Source organism: Odontesthes bonariensis, chromosome 15 (assembly GCF_027942865.1).
Source record: "Odontesthes bonariensis isolate fOdoBon6 chromosome 15, fOdoBon6.hap1, whole genome shotgun sequence".
Classification (NCBI taxonomy): domain Eukaryota; kingdom Metazoa; phylum Chordata; class Actinopteri; order Atheriniformes; family Atherinopsidae; genus Odontesthes; species Odontesthes bonariensis.
This window is the reverse complement of record NC_134520.1, coordinates 5,186,050-5,207,347: the sequence shown is the minus strand read 5'-3', so window position 1 is coordinate 5,207,347 and position 21,298 is coordinate 5,186,050. Positions and strand designations below refer to the sequence as shown.

At 39.2% G+C, this 21,298-nt stretch overlaps 1 protein-coding gene across 1 annotated transcript in view; it reads left to right on the top strand.

Annotated features, from left to right (window-relative positions):
* Positions 1-8,329: 8,329 nt before the first annotated feature.
* The window catches only part of gabrg3 (gamma-aminobutyric acid type A receptor subunit gamma3), an 88,576-nt gene continuing 75,607 nt past the window's right edge, over positions 8,330-21,298 (top strand). Inside the window, exons 1-2 of the mRNA XM_075484803.1 lie at positions 8,330-8,650; positions 8,897-9,042. Coding sequence (XP_075340918.1) covers positions 8,598-8,650; positions 8,897-9,042 — 199 coding nt within the window. The 5' untranslated portion in view covers positions 8,330-8,597. The remainder of the gene's footprint in view (positions 8,651-8,896; positions 9,043-21,298) is intronic.

Below are 21,298 nucleotides of genomic sequence, written 5' to 3'. Positions count from 1 at the left end.
AATGAAAAAATAAAAAGTTTTTCTGTCTGTATTTTTGCCTAATTTCCACATGTCAATGCTGTTTTTGGCCCCTAAAAGTGCATATTCTTGACCAACTTGTCATGGTGAAGATACTTAAAACTTCAGCTACAGTGTTGTCAGATGGACTGGATAATTGGGTTATTTTTCCTTGGCTTGACATCCAATTATGTGCTGATTTTCCCTTTATTGACATGACAATGGGAAATGCCAGCAAGATTGTGTCGTGCCAACCTTATCAACCGGAATTTTTACATGTCTGCACTCTATATTGAAGAAAGGATGCATAAAAATGTGCAATGGAGTTCACTGCAAATTAGTCCAACACAGAACTAGCCGCTAATGTTGCTTTTTTTTTTGGATGAGATGCAATCATACCTCTAGTTTTGGGACAGCCTTTACAATAAAGAAGTTGTTGTTGCAGAATAGTGACAAAGGTTTCTCTGTTGTTGTTGAGCGGGCTGCTTTGCCTGCACATTGAGAGGAAGAAAACTGTGAGATCACCTGTTGATGCTGTCAGAAAAGTTGCTGCACACACAACTATCTAGCAAGTGAGGGGAAGGCATATGTGACAGGAAACGCCAAGTAGTTTGCATAGCTGTTAGTTGTTAGCTTTATTAGCAGCCTAGCCACTTGCATCCCTCATGCTTCTATAGACACCTCTTCCTCTTAATTCCAAGCAGCCAGAGTATGTTATACCTGCCCCATGCTGCAGAGCCTTGTTTCCTTATCATCCATAATTTGCCAGTTAGCTTCCAGCCAACATCTCCACACCTTAGCAATACAAGTAGATAGAATTATCTGACACAGTTGGCAGCTAACTGTTTCACTGTTTCTGTTCAGGTTGTGCACTAGTACCATGTTCATGTCATGTGGGAGAGAAAATGGCAAATTTTTTCAAAGTTTATGAAATTGAACAACTCAAAATGTCTGTTATAGTCCATATACACTAGCAAATATATATACATCCTGTATATATATTTATATATATATACATCCTGTATACTATACATCCTTACACCCCTGCATGAAAGGTACTACCTCCAGTAGGGGTACTGTCTAAGAAGCAAATTGGTTGCAAACAAAATGGTAATAGGGTGGCAGCTGTTATACTAAAGAGGTGGACACATGACTGTTAAGAATACAGTGCTTGTTCAGTGAAGCCCTTTAAACATCTTTATTTTTACAACAGACATTGGCCAATGTGAAATCTCCATGTTTACTTATGTCTTGGATGGCATATCTTACAACTCTGATGTCAGTATGAATGCTAATTTAAAGCGGGAGACTGGTAATTATGGTAATTATACCTGATGTATTTCGGCTTTGGCATTGGTCATATTGGACCAGTGGATTTACTGGGAGGGTGTTTCACTATGTGTACTATCTAAAAGATGTCTCCACAACTGCTTTGTTAGCGGGGATGCAAACACCCTCACTGTACTACATTTTCTTCATCAGCATACACAGTACCAACAGTGAAGCTCATGCATGAAGCTCTCGCTAGATGTGATTTGATGTTTGGAGTTACAGAATGGGCACTTTGAGCAGCACATTCTTAAGTGGATTTACCTCTCCTGTGCAATGACAGACTGACTGGCTGTAACTTTGGTGTTCAGCTGACCTTATCTTTCCATTAACCTTATACAAAATGCTGCCTTGGCCACAGCATAGCTTCAAGTCACATTATAACAATGTATTGATTTTATGAAGACATGTTCGGCAGAGTTATTGTTTTCAAGTAACATCAATTCACAAAAAGTTTACCACCAATTGCACCATAAAAGAAGTGAACTGTAATTCTAAAAAAAAAAAATCACATGTAACATTGATTCCCAGCTTCAAAGTTACATTTAGAAATTAAAAGCTTGTCGAGAATAATATTGTATCACGGTTGTGAAGTGCTACTTAAGGATGAAAATAGATTTGGCACCAATGTAATGAAAGTGGAAATTATATGGAAAATAAAAATCAAAGCCGGCATTGTGAAAGGGAAGGCCAGGAGAAAATGGGTCATTACAAGGAAAAACAAGACAATAAAAAAGAAGTAAACAAGTCATTGGACAGAAAAACTAATTATTCTGCTTAATCTTCTCCATATTGCTTTAACAACGAAGTCATGACAGCAAATATTTGATGTAAAAAGGTGTATATTCTGAGTAACTTTTCAAATTGTTACATTATCTGTGTGACCTTTAATTCCATCAACACAATATTCCCCGCCTTTGCTTATCACTGTATAAAATGGAGGACAGACTTTAATTCAGTATTGTCAGAGGAAACAACTTTGAAGAAAGTCACTATAATGTTTGACGTGTAATCTTGCACAGTTCACAGAGAGGAAAGTAAACTTGCAGCTTGAATGTGTTTCTGTGAAGAATGCAGAGTAGTTTGATTTTGTCTGTTGGCATTCAGGCCGTCAAACCTTCTAAAGAAACCTGCAATTACTCCTGGGGCATTTTGTTTAAAAAAAATACTTGTTGGATGAACGTAAAATCATTGAACTAATGTCCACACTTTCCACATTAAGTCAGAGGGTCCACTTACTATTCATGGGTTGAGCCAACATAATCTGCTTTACGATAACACTGAATAATCTTGAATGTACAAGTATTTTGTCTATGTTACTCATGTCAGTCTTGAATAAAAATTCCCAGCAATTCCCATTAAATCTGTACCGGTTCATTCAACACCTAATGTTAGATTAGTCCAAACCACTTTAATTAATTTGAGACCATTGAAACTTGAGAGTTTCATCAAATTAGGTCGACCCAACGCAAACAAATGAATCTGATACAAAAGAATGTCTTAATGCTAAAAGAAAACCATGTAATTGTGTGAACATTTGTTGTCATCATCACTTAACAAACCTAAATTCAATGCATTTATGTCATTTAAGCACAATTCTTTGTAGTCAATAAACACATATCTGAACATATTTTTTTGAGCATTCTCTCAGAGGTCTTCAGTTTGCTTCATTGTTGTCCTTTAAAAATCAATCACAGTAGTAAATACTACAACACCAAATCAACCCTCATCAAGTTAGAGTTTGCACTGCCTACTGGCTGTAATGTATATTCAACTGTAGGCAAAGGTCAGCAGTTTAAAGGAAGTGTAGAGTATGAATAAGTTTATTGTATATGCAGTATTACGATAAAATTTTTTATTTTGTGATGTGATGACACCCACCTACAAACTTATCTCTGCATCTGTACAGTTTCATGGTCTATGATAAAGACAAACAAATGGTCTCCATGGAAGGGTGGCTGTCAAGAAGCCATTCTTGACAGAAGGGAAACAGCGAGCAAAGGCTGAGGTAAAGGGAGAATCAGTCTATCAACCTAATAAACATACATAGAATGTGTCCATTGTTAAAGTAAGAGTAGGTATGTGATTGAGTGCATCAGACACTCAAGCTTTCCATTTGTTTACGCTAAGATTAACATGCATAGTGTATCAAGACACGTTAAATATACAGGAGTGGTAACTCTACCAATTAGGGTAATGGTGCACAAAAATGGGTCATTTGATCTGATATAGAACTGAAACTATGAGTCCATTTACCATAGTACACTAACGTTGGGTGCCATACACATGTCCTCAGAATGGGTGAATCGAAGAACAAGCTGCAATATTTATTTATTTATTCTATGAATCTTGTTAATGATTCTTAAATTTTTCACACATTTTAGAGCCTTTTTATAGGGTCCCTCCACGGTACCTTTTTTTATTTATGAGGCGTTGTGTAGCTGGAAGTAAAATTCAATTTGCTGTGTATTGTTGTGTTTTAATTTTATTTTGATGAAAAGTATTTTTTGGGGGGAATATTATATCGGGTAAAATACACCCAACTTTAGTGATGGTGGTACAAATATGTACGTTAGTGTTCTAGGATTAAATTGCGATTTGTTATGAGTGCTCACGTTCAGTTCTATTTGCTATAAAAGAAAAATGTGTCGGCCCATTGAGGCTTTTTTTGTATTATGCAGCACACAATCAGTGGCTCAAAAAAAAGCAGCAAACTGGTGAGGATTAGCATGTTCTTGTCATGTTTCTAGTTTCTAGTGTGTGCAATTCTCTTTTTTTACCACCAGAGGGTGACAACAGTCAACCACAACAGCAACATTACAGACAGACTTGCTGTCTGCTAAACCACATATTAAACCTGTAGCTGAGTGCAGCCAAGCCAGTCCTGTGAGGCGGATGTTGTTGTATGCTTCATCGTGCAAGGGAATATGCTTGTGCTGCTGAAAGCACCCGAATTGTTCTATTTGTTCCTATAAAAGTCAAATGAAAGTGGCAGACATGGTGGTGTCTATTTGTTTGTCTATGTGTTATTTATATTTGCAAGGAGATGACGGTTATTGTTTGTCTTTGTGTTCCTGCTGTGTGAGAGCTGTTTTGTTGCTCAGCCAGAAATGAATAAAATGACCATAAAAGGCTGAGGGGCAGTGGGGGCATTATTCTTTGAGGAAAAACTCCTAGCTGACTCTTTAGGAGCCACCAAAAAAAATACTGACAGAAGTCAACCAGAGGTCCGTTTCACGTAGCAGGTTTAGTGAAAACTCTGAGTTGATTAACCCTGAAATGAGGGAAACCCTGAGTTTTCCGTTTCACAAAGGGAGGTAACTTAACCTCACGGTCAGTTACCGTAGTAACAGACTCTATGAACCTAACCTGGTCGGGACCAGGTTTTATTCAAGAAACCTTGAGTTTCTTTCTGTCTCCGCCCTCTTTCAGCCACACACGACATTTGATTTCCTCATTCATTCAGTCAGCAGAGCGAGTTCTTCTACTTCTATAAGTCCTTTAGGCACAGCAGGCGACTTTTTTCAGGAACCTTCTGACAACGATCCCGTGGATGAAGGAGCAGCATTGTTGCGCAGAGAATTAAATATTCATCAGGAGATGGTTATCAGACCGCGCACAGATTTTTGCATTTACAGACAATTATCTTTTTGAGCGGCACCATCAGAATTTTGTTGGGACAAAAGAAAAAAAGATATCAAAGACAAATAAATATTTGTATGAATAGGCTTAAAAAAGACATATATAGGCCTGTTATATTTTATAAAGACACTTGTCTCTTGGGGTGGATTCCCTCAGCCACTGGCCCTCCCGTTAGAGGTGGTGGTGCTGGGCAGCACCGGTTTTACGGGCATCTGCCTTCTTTCTGTTGGCTCAGTAGAAGTCTGTGTTAGTTTAAATAGGCTTAATTATTTAACAGAACATGATATAGATGAGAAGACATAGTTTATGTGTGTGAAAACAGCATTATGTTGGGAATAAAATAACTCCACAGTCAAATAGCCACTTAATATTTATTTTACAGTGTAAAACATGAACAAAATGAGGTACCTCCATGCCGAGGTCTCACCTGTTTGAACAATGTTTTATATTTCATCTTAAACTGCTGCCAAGTGCGCTTCTCCCCCGCGGGATTGCACCTAAATGAAATAAATGAATGGGCTACCATTCAAGCAGTGTCCCTGTAATATTATTGTGATTGCAAAGGACTGCATTTAAACTTACACTTTTGCTGCTGCAGCGGTGTTGCACTTATTTTTAAAAACGTATTGAAACTCGCCTTATGAGCGCATTAAGATTTCCAATTCGAGGTTGGTGAAAAACGTAGCCCCTCCTCTTCCCTGTTGCCATGGTGACTCGTCGAATCGGGTCTCCATTGATGCTGGCTTTTTAAAGTTGTGGTGCACACGCAAAACTCAAGGTGAACCTACTCAGAGTTGATCAAACTCACTCAAATCAGCGTTTCTGAAACCGAAAACTCAGGGTTTTCTATCTCAGAGTAGATCAACTCAGAGGTCAGGAATAGACTCAGAGTTGGTTGAACCTGCTTTGTGAAACGGACCCCTGATATACAGCTTGCAAAGATTTCTTGTCACTATCTTTACATGCGCACTCAGAGGTCTGAGGATCTGCAAAGAGGTTTTCCAGAGGTTTCCCCATCTTTGTCATAAGTGATGTCACAAATCTCATCAAATCTGATGTCAGTCAGCCGAGGATAGTGCGTACCGCAGGCTGTAGTGGCCAATAAAGCTCCAGAGGGACTGAGGAAAGACGGCTCCGATGTGAATGGAAAGGAGCAAATCTGAACAAAAAGACATACATCTTTAAAATGTGTCACAGCAGTTATGTTAGAAAGGCACAAAAACTCCCACAATCTGTACAATTTGTAACATCTGAATTTTGGTCAATGCGGCTGAAGCGCACCTTTAATAACATAGAAAGTGCATCAATCATACACAATCATAATTAAACAGTTGCAACTTTGACATTTAAGCCATTTTTGTAACATTTGCAATAATTGTACCTTCTTTTAGATGGGTTGTGCTGTAGAGACGGACCTGCTAGCTTATACCATAAACTTAGTTAAACAGCTCTGTGTGAGCCGTGGAGGAAAGAGAAAGAAAGCAGTGAAGCTGAGCAATAAAATGTTTATCTCTGGTTGTTGAACAACTCCTTTCAGTAATCTTAATTCAGCCTAATCTACCCTGTGTCTTAAACCACGGTGGAAAATCAAAAGACTAAGTGCTGAAATCTTTACATAATACACCTTAAAACACAGCATGACATGCTCCCTCAATCGCAGTTACAAATAAAACAACAAAGACACGCTGACAGACTGTATGACGCTGTGTAAATGTTTGGTAACTTGCAACATTTTCATATACAAGCCAAAAAAAAAGGATGTGCATGTCTGGTTTCCCTCCACTACAAAGAAAATCTGATGTGAACTTTTGAAAAGCCCCCCCCCAAAAAAAAAGAAAAAGAAATGTGAATCAGACATTTTTCAATAGACTGGTATAAAGTGAATAAACCAGTCTGCAGTGTTTGTGGTATAGGTTACGTTGCTAGTGGCTGTAGCAATAGAAATAGTGATCCTGACTGGAATCTAGAGCTCTTACCTCAAGAAGAAAAAAAGAAAAGAAAAGAAAAATGACAAACAAATACTGCAGTAGACATTCACAAAAGGGGAAGAGAGAGACAGCTTGTCTTTTGGAGTTACCTACATTTTGTTTGGGAATATCTGGGATCAACAGTAACGTAAGTTTATTGTTGCTCAGACTGGAAACAGCCGGTGGGTCAGACCGTTTTAGTCTTTGCCGAATCTAAGTTGATTCATAAAGTTGTTTCCATTCCCCCTAATGTGCATAAAGTTGTCTTTGAAACAGACAAAAACCACCTCAAGCCAGTGTATACATTTTTTGTGCATAGTTTCCATCAACCTTTTCATTCACTTCTTCTAAGTTTGCCTCTTAAACACTACAGTGTTACTTTATCAATACATCGCAAAAGGTGTCACCATCAAACTGTTTCACACAGCTGTAAAAACTGTGAGCTGGGTGCTTCACTCTCAAATGACCTTGGCTTATGGTGACACACTTATGATGTGCTAGCTTTACCTGGAAGAGTTTGCACTGGGCTGATTTCCGTTCATTTTTCTGAAGAGGTTCCACATTGAACTATTTGACAGCTCTTATCATCAGCTTTGCCTCTTTCTATTGTTTGTAAACCATTAGCAACCAAGCACACAGCTCAGCATGTGTTTCACCTGAGTTTTTTCTGTGGTTTTTTCACCTTCTGGTGGTAGTAACACATTACAACCAGGTGCCGATTAAAATTAGCATCCCGTGTAAAGATAATAGCCGCAGGAACTACTCAGTTCCTTCTGATTTGATAACTACTCGACATTTATTGTCCGAATGGCAACAAATAAGAACAGGGAAGAAGTTGTGTGACCTGTGCACCACAAAAAAATAAAAAAAAAGGAAAAAAGGAAAAAAGGACCTTTCACTGGTTAGTTTATTAAATGTTTGATTGATAGAAGAAACATAAAGATGTTCAAAATGACTTGGTTTCTGGCTACCATTACATTTCTTGCTTTTTCTCAGTCTTAGATGTAGCCTAAAATGTGAAAGCTATGTTTGTTCTTTTTAATACTGAGGACTATTTCTGAGATTTTACATTTGGAGAACAATCAAACAAAAATAGAAATCATCAGTTTGAAAAACTGTTTATTGCAGCCATCGAAAGACAGATAACTGATAATGATACTCAAGAATTCCAGGTGTTTGTTTGTGATGTAATTATTAAATTCTGGGTGTGCTCGGTGTGTTTTTGGCACACATTTGGGACATTCTACGTGTAATTATTTGGGAGAGGGGGCAAAAAAAAAAAATCAAGATAAAAAAAAGTATGTTCATGCAGACTGGTATGAGTCCTGAGTGACGCAGACTTTTGCCACACAGGAGTTTTTGGAAGAACTGTGGGCTCTCAGAGAAGCCGTTCAGTGCGCTGCGTAAAAGACCAGCAGCGCCCGCAACCGAAGAACTGCGATCATTGTTGGTGACAAACTGCTCATCTGTCCGAAAAAGCGGCCACTGAGGAAGGATCTTTTGGAAAATATCTGATTATCGAGTAATTTGTGCTGGATTTAAAAACTATGAAGCGCTGTTCCCTCTCATCTTCCTCCTCTGAGCAGCTGTGACCGTCGCGTGCAGACACTGGCACGCACTGTCCTCTGACACATCTCTATTTGTTCTCCTCCTGCTGGAAACATGAAGTCCAATTTACTGGTTTATGTCGTACTTCTGTCGGTGCTTTACATCTGGTAAGTGGCGCACTTTAGTTTTAACAGTCGTAAATATATTTATATACATATATATAAATATATATACACATATATATACACCTATGAGGCATTTTTGCAATATTCTAAATGCTCATTGTGATATTTGTCAGCTGTGGACTGAGGAAAACTTTATGATAAGTTCTCAGTTTCTGCTCTCTGCACAGAATCGCTGGTTTTAAGTAAGTATCTTTGCTCCTATTTATCCTCACTGTTTTACCTTTGCAGCTCTCTAACAGTCGAGTATGAGGAGGACTATGAGGATGTCACTGTGAACCAGATGCTGACTCCTAAATCCCAGGACATCGACGCCACGGAAATACTCAATAATCTACTCAAAGAATATGACAAGAAACTGAGACCGGATATTGGAGGTGAGGGTCACTTCTGTATACATTTTCACCTGAGGTAGACTGGCAATGCAAATGATCAGAAATGCCATGGAGAACTGACCTGAGTGAACCCTGCAGATTCTCTGATTAAAGCTCATTTAAGTGCTGTCTGTCAGTCTATCCCTTGAAGTAGTATTAATAGCAACCCGAGACAATGAAATGGGGCATGCAAATGTAAATTTTATCATGCAATATAAGCTGTACTTTGCAGAACCCTTAAGACAAAATGTGTTTAATCCTTTAAAAAGCACTCAGAATTAGGAAATGAGTGTGAAGACCTGCTAGGTTTGTAGTAGTTCAGGTTTGAAAATGGAGTAAAGATTGTCTGGAAGATGTTTCCATATGTGTGCGCAATGTTTTGCTTTTACTACAAATTTAAAAGCTACCTTTCCCTCAGAAAGCTGTACATCTATTGCCAGAGGCAAAAAAAAAACAAAGCAAAGATAACGTGTTGTATATTCATAGATACCTTTAGGCTCCAAAACCGAGACCCAATAGTTAAGAAACTTGCTCAATCTGTTTCATTAGTCTTAAATTGTATATATTTTGCATTCCATGTTATAATATCAGCATCATAATTTGAATGTAAGGTTGGACAATGCCTGTGAAGGTCAGAATCTCACAGTACTTGTGTTTGAGGTGTGCTGTATGCCTCTGAAAGAGGAGCTGCTTCTCCTCAGGCAGCATGGAAATGACTCACTGCAGGTGTCCAACTCCACAGCAGCAAAACATCTTTGGACTCTAATATAACCATCAACATGTTTTGATATGGTTTGATACACATGTCATTCACCTTCATGTTCATCCCCTTACACATACCCTTCTGGTACAGCCACTCTCTGGCTGGGATTCATGTGCAAAAAGGGCTTTTTCCTGGTATGTTTTAAACCACCTGAAGTGTTTTGCCTTGTTTCATCTTCTGAGAGGTGGGTTAGAGATGCTTTTGGTCCTCCAAGACAAAACAGCCTTCTTTAGCAGGACTTTTGCTAACTGGATCCTTACCGTCTTCATTTTGCAAATTCTGGATCTGTGATGACATTGTCTCTTCATGCCTCAGTGAGCAAAGCTTGATGTATTGATCTTTTGATTGTGTGTTCACTCCCAATGAGCTCTGCCTGATCATGTTTTGGATACAACTCAGGGTAGAACTCATGTTGAAGGTTTCGTTGACACAATTAGTATCACACAGTATTGTTTGAAAGTCTAGAGCCAGCCCTTATTTCTTTACATTTTTGCTCCCAAGCAGCCAGAATTGCTTGTATTCTTGAAAAAGTGAACTTGAAGAAGAGTTCTCCAGGATTTCTGAAGATCTTTTCTCCAAGTTTTTTCTTTGAATACTGGCAGATTTTTTTTACTCATTTTAAGTTCAGTCCTCTTATCTGACTATTTCCAGAGGATCGTGTTTGTCTGTCTTATTCAAACATAAAATAGCACCTAACTCAAGGGATGAACAAGGGTTTTGTCAGATGACAGACATTTTTGCAAAGAACCGATTTTATATAGTGTCTTTGGCGCTTTTTTTTTTACCAGCAGCCTGTCGTTGATGCACATGATATGTTCTCATTTCTTTGTCTGCAATTACAAAAATGGCAAAGATAATAGGGATTGACATAAAATTGCACCAACAAGGTGATTTTTAAAGAACTATTAGCTGAAAACATCTCAGTACGGTGTGCAGTGTGTCCTTACAAAACTTTAGAAAACTGGACAAAAGTGTGGGACAAAAGAAGAAAAATAATATCGACAGCAGATGAAAAGTATCTGAAAGTTATGCCCTCAAGAAATAGAAAAGAAAAAAATCAGTAGACCTGAAACAGGACCTGAGAGATGCATCTGGATGTTCAGTTGACCCATCTACTGTTAGCCGAAGCCTTATTAGATTTTTAAGCCCGTTGGAATTGCACAAGCTCTGCTTTTACCCGATATACTTTCTTTCCATTTATGTATGTAGTTATCTCAATAAATCGCTACACCTATTTTCTATGAAGAAATTGAAGGGTGGCTCAGAGAAAGTCCGTCTTGACTTTTCTTTTGGTTCTGCCTGTCCTGTTATTACAATGCTCCTTAGTAGTGACGTACAGGTGAAAACTTGAGGCACGGCCATTCAGTGTGTGTAACACTTGACCAATGGTCGAGGTTTATTTATTTGTTGAATGGATGAAATTTGTCTGACTTAGAAAAGTTTGCCAATTCACAGTTAGTAAAGATTGATGATTTTCATGTTGTCAGTCATCTGTCAAGCTAGCTGTTATTAAAAGCCTGTGATTGGAGTTGTGGTGCTTGCTTTAACAAAAGATCTGCAGACCTGACGAGATCACACCTTTAAAGCTTAACACTGGATCAAACTTTACAATGGAATATACAACTTGCTGCTTGTAGTGATGAACCAGGCTATGCTATTGCTTTCATACTTCCAATTGGCCGTTTGGCAGGTCATTGCTATTGTTGGTGAATATGTGGTGTGTGCAAACATCAACATTGACAGATTCTGCTGCCATCTTTTTCTTTTTTTTGGCCAATTCAACATGAAGAATTGACGTGTCTGTTCGTGAGAGAGATCACTAATTGGCTGTTCAGCGTAACAAATGAGTGAACGAGAAGGGAGGTTGCAGCGACAATGGAAGGGCAAACAGCCACACATAAATAAATTTTTGTCATGTTAATTTGTTCAAAAGAAGCAACAATTCCTCGACGTAGTGTGGAGTGGAGAAACTAAAGACCAACTGATTATCATGACTCTTGAGTTGGGGGCCCTGATTCACACAAATATGTTCCTATGCTCATCATCGGTGGGTGGATCTGACATTGGGAATTGCAGCGACAATCAGCCGTGAGTTCAGACACAAGATTAGTCAGGCATTTTGATTGGAAGACACTTGCACTGCTACCTGAAAAGTATTGAAAAGTATGAAAAGTAAAACTATTCCAAATTTCCTACATGTATGCTGGCAATGCAAAGTCAAATAAATCAATTCAGCAATGCAACATCCATTCAGAGTAAATGAGAAACGAGACCACTAAGCTAAGTTTAGCTAACAGCTTCCCTGTTCTGCCACATCTGTCGAGATCATCGAACATAAATATATAGCTGAAATTACTGCACAGACTTTAAGTTACTTGAATAGTGATTTTGTCAGATGATGCTGTAAGTTATAAAATCAGGATTTTATTTGAGCAGAGCGACAGTTTGGATATGCTCTGAATGACTATAAGTTGTTACATAGACTTAATGGAACACTTTTTCTGATACGTGTAGCCGTCTGACAAAATAAACAGAAGAAAATATGAATGAGAGCAGCCTTATTGGGAATGTATCTGTATTATTATACACTTAAACTTGACTGTTTTTATGCCAAAAAAATGCAAAATGGGGAGCATGTTAAAAGTGGCAAGATCCATTTGAGTCGAGCTGAGCTTATATATGCAGGAGTGATCATCATTGTCTGTGTGTGTGGTTATTCTGGTTTTGAGAAGCACGATTTTGTAGCTTATTGGTCAGTTTAACATTTTGACCTGCATTTTAAAAGGGTCAGACTAACACAACATTTTGTTTCATTCTAATGTGATATAAACGTGCCTTGTAACTTGTGAATAATATCTTTAATTGATTCTTTACACTGCAAAAATGACTTCCCTCTTTAGGATTAATAAAGTATTATTCAATTCAGTTCAATAAAAGCAAACAAGTGAATTTTCCCTTTGGTTCACATTGTGTTTTAGTGAAGCAGACTGAAATGAAAGAAACCTTGTAGGGCAGGTTCCTGACAAATGCTGAATATGCTCGCAAAGGATCCTAAACAACAGCAGGTTAGCAAGTTGTACAAAATATGCACTTTTTCTACCAATGCAATATTAGCAAACTGTTTTTAACTTCTGTATAATCACGCATTTCTTATTATGGATACCAAATTGTGTCATTTTTGTTGTTTTGGCCTGGCGGAGAGAGGACGGAAAAAGAACAAATAGCATGTTAGTGGTACACAGGCTGTGATTGAAGGGCAGGTTCAGATGACTTCACACAGTGAGCTCTGGAAAAGGCTTTCAATGCCCTCCTGAGCGAACTCATCCTACTGGCACACCCTAAGTGTCATTTTCTCAGTGTCACTCTCTCTATGTCCCTTTGACTCCAATAAGTAACCCTCACCCCACTCTTTACACTTTGTGTAACCCATCTGGTGTTTCTTGTACGTCCACTCATCTTGTAACTGATGTCAGGTGCTTTTATCCACCTCAGCAAACCGAACCTTCTGCTTTCTCTTGTAGCACATACAAACATAATGGATCAATTTGATTTTCCAGCAACATCTAGGTAAAGTGACACATATGCTCCAGAATTGTAGATTTTTCAGTTGCATCTCGACTTTTGATACAACTATTCATGTAATTGGAATAAGTTTTCTCTTATTTTCTTATTGTATTCCTAATTATATTTGAATTTATACATATTTAAATATATGCACAACTGGATTTTTGGCTCTTCAACAATCATTCAAAATCTCCTGTTTGTCAAAACATGATAAGATATCATCCTGTGTAGAATTACTGCCAACCTCTGTGGTCTTCTTCATGGTTGTGGCCTCCTGGGTTCTGTGATCTGTGAGGGCTGCTGACGGCCTGGTTCTTGGGGTCCTCTCTGCCTGCTTCTGATCACTGGAGGGAGGGGCCTGTACACTCATAACTGAGCACGGTTCACGTGGAACTTGTGCCATGTATGTATAAAAAGGTATTCAGATTACAGTTCTGCTACAATGAAGATGAATTGCTTGTAGTTAAGGGTTGTCAATAATTCTGACCAACACTGAATAACAGCAACTGAGCTTCCATGAAAAATGATACAACAATCCCACCTCTTGATCTTTCTAGCTTTTTGGGAGCTTCATTCATGTCCCATGATTTTCATCAGCAGGTGAAGGCCCGGTTGTCATAGGACTGCAGATGTTTGCTTTTTCTTTTGAAAAGAAAAAAAGCCTTTAAAAACTTATTTTAACCAAAGAAAACAAATGTGAAGACTATACTGATACATATGGCCAAATGACTAGACAACAGCAGTATATGGGGCGTAAGATCAAACAATACAAACCAAAGCCCAACTTTCACATTACTGATATTGCAGAAAATGTCACGATAAACTAGTCTCTGGCCCAATTCTGCATTTAAAATACGGTTGACTAAGATTTTGCATCAGATCATACACAGAGTGAATGCACCATCAAATCTAAGGTCTGGGAATACTTTGTACGTATAAGAAGGAAGGAATTTTGGACAAAAGTATGTCAAACATTGATTGATTACAGCGGTGGCATGACAGATCTGAGCACTCATCTGGTGAGATGTCATGGTGAATCTCTGGCTCAAGCAAAAACATCATCAAACAAGGCACTAAATCTATTGTGTCCTTATATTACGTACTGAAGACTTTTCCTAACCACAGCATAGCCAGAACTCTCTGGGGTCAAAAGGTAAATGCAGCAGCAATTTACAAACTTACAGTGTGATTGCTTTCGTGTAATAATACTGTACTGACATGAGAGCCGTGATAAAAAAGTATTTCACCAACAAAGGTGCACCAGACTTGGGTATCAAAGTAAAGAATTAAGTCAAACAAGAACAATCGAATGCATTTTTTTCAATCAGCTATGAAGTACCGAAAATACAACTCACAATTTATAGAGGGTTCATTTGATTCATATGAATTGAAATTAATATACACATTAAAAAATGTTAATAACTGTATTAGAAAACATCAGTTTAAATTGCTTTCCATCGAATCAACCTGAATTGTTCTGAAAAAAAAAAAATATCTCTGAATCGTATCATGTCCCATTTATTTAGATACGCATGGAATGGTGTAATAAAGGATAAATACACACCCATATCAAGTAGCCACTCTCAATCCTCTCAGCTGAGGAGTAACATTAGCATTTGCTGGCAATTTTTTTGCCCATTTCTGGTCTTCACTGACTCCTTCTCCAAGTATCTGGCTCTGCATAGTGGGTTATTTTAAGGCTTAATGTCGTTGGGCAAACAGTGGTTTCCTTTCCGTCAGTAATAAGTTTAACTGGTGTACTAGTGTCCATTTATTTTCCACACCCACTTTAGTCCAGCCTCTTCATACTGTAAGGAGACAGCCCTAACCTCTGAATCCATCTGCTGACTATGACCAGAGATAGTGGTGTAAGATATAACCCCGACCCTTGATGTCAATCATATTTAAAATGTTCTGAGAACTGAACATTTTAGATATTCAATTTTGAACACACCGCATAACCAGGAAATATTTGATCTATTAACTGCTGCACAGTATGTGAAGTGTTGCACATTGTTTCATTATTACTGTTTCTTGGAAATAGTTCTGTTTGAAAGAAATGAGTGGGAGTGATCCAGAAAATGAGTGAATGTCATGAAGAGAGTCGGGCTTTCCCGATATATGAATGATATTTGGGCGACACTGTTCATCTGTCAACCACTGGTGTATCAACTGTGTCCGTATAAAAGAAAAAAAACATTTTACTGAGTTACTTCATGCACAACCAGACCCGTTCGTTGACCCCTTTTTTACACACAAACACACTTGGAGTTATTTTCATGGAAAATTATTATTCTATAGGATATCAGAGATCTGCATTCCTCCCTGGTTGCCTAGCCAAAAAGGACTCATTTAACTTGTGTGGGTAGCTTCAAAAGCAATGATGAACTGGATTAGGGCAATTAGCCCTTGTTTTTTTTTTGTTGCGATGTGGGCCCTTTGGGTCAGGGTTGATGACAGACAGCACGCTTGAAAAATTTGACCTTGTCCTTGTTGGTATTAATGAATGTGAATTTTTAAGCTGGTGGTTGAACAACAAGAGGCTTTTCCACTACATGGCTTGAATGTAAAGTTACTCTTATGCCAGGGATTTTGAGAGATACTACATAATGAACTGAAAGCTGTCTAAAAAAGTTTTATTTATTATATTGTGTCTTTGAATTTGAAGTGGAACTTTTTCATGAGGGAATGTTCAAGCGTCTTTCAGACTGAAGTTTTTTCCTCTTCTTTGAGTCTTTTTTCTCCTCGTTCTGCTGTCCTTCTGTTAGCGTACAGCATTAACCCACTCTTGTTGTTTGAAGACAGTGTGGTCTCTATTCAACAGATGCTTGATCATCTCATTTTAAAACTGAACAGATTCTTTTGGGTTGAGACCTGCACACTTTTCGTATCAGGTTTGTTGGAAGATAGATACCAATAGGTACAGTAGTTATCTTGATTTTAAAACATTAGCGCCTATCAAATATGTCCGGGAAGATGTTGGTTGTGGCCCTAGAGGTGCTTTCTTTTGAAAATTGAAACGTTTAAACAGTAACAGAAAACCTAAAAGTGACATGTTCTTTTGTCGCCACTGAAAGCTAAAGTCTGTGGCACGTGTTGTTTTTTCTATGACTGCCTTCCAATCAAAGCAACACAGTGTCTTTGTTTTCCCATCAATGTGAGACAGTTGGAGATTCTTGTTGGGCATGAGGACTAACTCAATATATATCTTACAGTACGTTGAACACTGAACAGACGCTGGCACTAACAAAAAAAGGACTCCAATGTACACTGAGAAAACCTCTTATAATTACAGCTGTTTTTTTTTCTCTATTGTTTATTATGTCAAGACTCGAGCTGTTCAAAGCTGACACCATTGCAGTTATAGAATGGGCTTTCAAATGGTATAAAAGAGGAACAGAAAGGGTAAATAAGGAGTGCGCTGCTTCAAAAGTGTTGTTCAGACCGTTACCTAGTAACTAAGTTGGTTGTCACAATATGTCAGACTCGAATAAGAATGATTGACTGGTCTGGTTTACTAACATACAAAAGAGAACATACATTCACTTAGAATTCTCAGCTTTGGCGTATAATGACAAAATAAAAGAAAATCATCTACTCCTCACCAGGTCTTAAAATTGGACAAATGCAACCTTGGATGAACAACACCACAAGGTCTACTCTTAAAACTCTTAAAAACTAAGTACACCCTTACTGCGGCCATAGCTTTGCAGCACAGCTCGGATTGGGAATTTTTTTATACCTTTGACATTATCAATTCTGCTTATTGATCAAGTTCATTATCAATTCCCTTATCGATTCTTGAGCTAAATTGCTATGAGGAAACAAGTGCAACAACACATGTTTTAACATGTCAAGAAAACTGCTTTATTATCAAACCGCATACAGCCTGCAGGGCAGTGACTTCAGTGTAGGTGACAGCAGAAACACCAGCACACACAGCTGGGATCACCTGCCCAAGTCTGCCTGTTGCTCCATTGCCGCATTTTACAAAGCGCTTTTTCTTAAAATTTCTTACATGTAAGAAATACTGACAGTACCTCTTGTTAATGATAAAAAAGTAACATATGCCTAGTTAGCATGTATGCCGTTGGGAAATTACAGCACTCTTTTTTTAAAAAGGAAATAAGCTTGAACCAAATTAAGCACATAAAAAAGAAAAAAAAATCTGAAAACCAACAGTTTTCTGCAGAAAAAAATTGAAAGTCTACTAAAATCTTACTGGACTAATGGTGTCTTCAGCTATGAAAAACTCCTTTACTGATGGGATGGAGGACACTTGAACACACAAATAAGCCTGGGCAGGTTCTGACCATAAGGGCAGTGTGTACCACCTCCAACGACCTAGGCCAGCTGATTTAGGGATGGCAGGCAGGCCTCTGTAGAGATGGACTTCTTGCTCCACTCTTCCACTGAAGGACTGGGTGTTCTGTTACACTGTCTGCCACAGGTTGTGGTCCTCAGCTGCAAACAACTCCTCCAGGGCTGTCCTCCTTGCTTCAAGGGTGGAGTCTGAAATTAAATCAACCATATAAATAGGCCGGTGAAATGGCACGATATATTTTAATCCATTATGATCATGATTAATTAGGTTTAGTCTTGTTCCTTCTCCTCCTTCTCCTTAAAAAGCATCTCTGCGTATCTTGCTCTGAAAGCTTGACTATAAGTTTACAATGTAGGTAACGTTTAATTCACAGAAGGGTATCATAACAAAAGGTGCTATGATCAAAAGGATTGTCGATCAGATACCTCTTGTAGTTGTGTGTGACGCGTTGCAACTGTTGCCACCCTCAACCTGTACCAGCAATTTTTTCCAATTTCAACTTGAACCTCGGGCCTACTGTTATGGCTTCCTCGAGAAAGGAGTGAAGTGCATTGTCAATTTAAAAAAAAAAAGTTATATGCATCTTGAACAATTTGAAAAAATGTGCCGAAATGTGAACTTGTTTAGGCGTCTGATCTATGTCATTGGTGAAGAAATCAATGGCACCTCGTGACTTTTGGACGGATCAGTCCAAATCAAATAGCGTCTTCTTTCTGGATAGCATAATGGCCCTCCAGCTTCTGTAGAGTGGAAAGAATTTAAACACAACTTGTGTCACTTGAACACGGATGGTGGATGTGTACATGACACGCATCAACAGCACAAACTCCTTTGAGCTTCCTGAAGTCATCTTTGTATATTTTTTCCACCAGTCTGTTTTGTAAATAATCATTCTTCATAAACAAATTAACATTTTTCCAATGAGGATTTTACAAATCCACCAACTTTTGAAGAAAGCACATAAATAATTGTATTTCATGGCCAGCCTCCTGACAGCAGCCTGAATGGCAGGGTACCGTTGTAACAACCACTCCAATGTCGAATAGAGGGAATCCAGTGTGTATTCACACCTAAGATGGGTGTGTGCTGCGGAAGGTTTGAAAAGCAGTTAAAAAATGCGGCTGCGTGCAGATATTCTTCACACATTATATTTATATCAAAATTTCCTGTTAGCTGTATTAGAATTTAAAATAGTAAGGAACGCATTCTTACTGAGGAGTTGCTGCTTCTCCAGGCCCGTGTCTAGGATTTTGGGGGCCCTAGGCAAAGGGGTTGTTGGGGGCCCTAGGGCCTTTTTTTTTTATGGGGCGTCTGGGGGTCCTCCCCCAGAAAATTTTGTATTTCCTACATGCAATTTTGTGCATTTTAATCACAAAAGAGGTCAAACATACTCTGAAAAGTAGGCTTTATTTTTTTTGGGGCTCATTTTACAAGGGAATGACAAACCACACACACACACACACAGCCGATGGTCTGATGGTACGATGGTACGAAATGATTAAAACTGCTGCTTGCAGACCTTGGCCTCAGCAAATGCAGACACAATACCCTCCAAGTCCAAAGACCTGTGGACGTCACTCTCAATTGACATGAGTGCCAGTCCAGAGAGCCTCTCTTGGGTCATAGTCGACCTCATGTAGTTCTTTGTGCGCTTCAGAGATGAAAAGCTCCTCTCTCCGGAAGCAACCGAGACAGGAAGGGTCAGGAGTAAGCGCAGTGCAATGCTTCAATTGCTGTACAGGTCCAACAGCTTCTCACTGTATATGTAGTCCAGCATTTTAAATGGGCACCTGGATACATCATCTGGAAAGGTGTGGACAGCAGAGTTGATCTCCAATGCCAAGTCGTCTGCATCAACATCATGGAGGGTTTGTTCCACTTTCTTGCATCTCTCATGCAGTTTTCTACTCTTGATTTCGTCCCTCATGTTATCAATCTTGAACAGAAAGTCGTACAGGGCATACACACCTTCAAGTCTGGAAAATCTGTCTGTCAAGCTTGTAATAGCAGTGTCAATCAAAGGCAGGAAGAATTTCCTTCTGAAGGCCTCTTCTGGGGTCGATTGTGTTTCGTCTGTACTCTCGTACAGGAACTGCCTTTTCTTTTTCCGCTGCCTTTTCTCAGGTAATTTGCTCTCAATTTCCAGATCTTCTGCAATCTCCATTGCATCCGTTTGGCTTGATGCTAGTCCATTTTCCCTGAAATCTTCTAGGTACTCTGTCACTCCCTCGGTTTCTTTTTTCAGTGTTTGCATTGAAACATCCAGGCTCTGGAGGAGCTTGCTCACATGGTTAACCTGATACAAAACGTTGTACCAGGTTATTGTTCACAGAAGAAAGGACCATGTTTTAAGCTCACCATGTAAGATTTTTGCTGAGGACATGGTCTCTGAGTCCCCCTTCTCTGTAGCAGATGTCTGCAGTGCTGACAGTGCGTCTAGTATTTCAGGTAGCTGGTACCGCACTACCTTCACACTGTCAATTCGGGCCTCCCATCTCGTCCCTGAAAGTGGCTTAAGGGTGAGCTGCTTCACATGCTGCTTCAAAATTGCCCAGTGTTGCACAGAAGAACTGAATAGGTTGTACAGTCGTTGCAGCACACCAAAAAAAGACATGGACAAGACTGAAGACTTGGCAGCATCTGACACAACCAGATTTAGTGTGGGACTGCTGCATGGGATGCATAGCGCCTTGTTGTTCAGCTCTAAAATTCTTGCCTGCACACCCTGTTTGTGGCCCATCATATTGCTGCCATTGTCGTATGACTGCCCACGGCAATCTGAAATGCTGAGGTTGTGCTTCTCCAACTGGTCAAGCAGGATTTCACTGAAGCCTTTACCAGTTGTGTCTTCAACATGTACAAATCCAAAAAAATGCTCAGCAATAGAAACGGGTGTTTCACAGTTGACAATCCTGAGAACAACAGAAAGTTGTTCCTTGTGGCTGATGTCAGGAGTGCAATCCATGATCACGGAGAAGTATTTTGCTTTGTGCACTCTTCTTGCAATCTCCTGTGGGATTTTGTCTCCGACCAGCTGAATGATTTCGTTCTGAATGACTCCACTCAGGTAATGCACCTTTGTCTCTTTGCTTTGTATTCGTCTGATGTGTTCATAACCGGATCAAACTGTGCTAGGAGTTCCACTTGAGCCAGAAAATTCCCATTGTGGCGATCATACAGGGTACTGGTTGTTCCTCAAAGCCTGGCTGCGTTCTGCGAGATGGCAAATTATGGCAATAACTCTCCGAATCACGCCTTTCCAGTGTTCAACTTCAAGTTGCATCAACTCCTTCTGTCTTTGATCCTTCTGTCTTTGAGACTGGTTTGCAGTCTCCTCTGAAGGTCGTGCCACTTTTTCACATTGTCACAGTGCACCTTTGTGCACTTGTGGTTTTTTAGGAGATAGGAAAGGTTCTTCCATCCACTGTAGCCACAGGTCGTTAAGGCATTGTCACGCTTCCCGAAAACAGTACATGGGAATAGTGATGTGTCGGTCGCGAACGATCCGGCTCTAAGAGCCGGCTCTTTGAAGTGAACGACAGGAACCGGCTCCACAATGGGAGCCGTTTTGGGATCCTATTTGGGAGCCGTTTTTGTTCTTTCAGTAT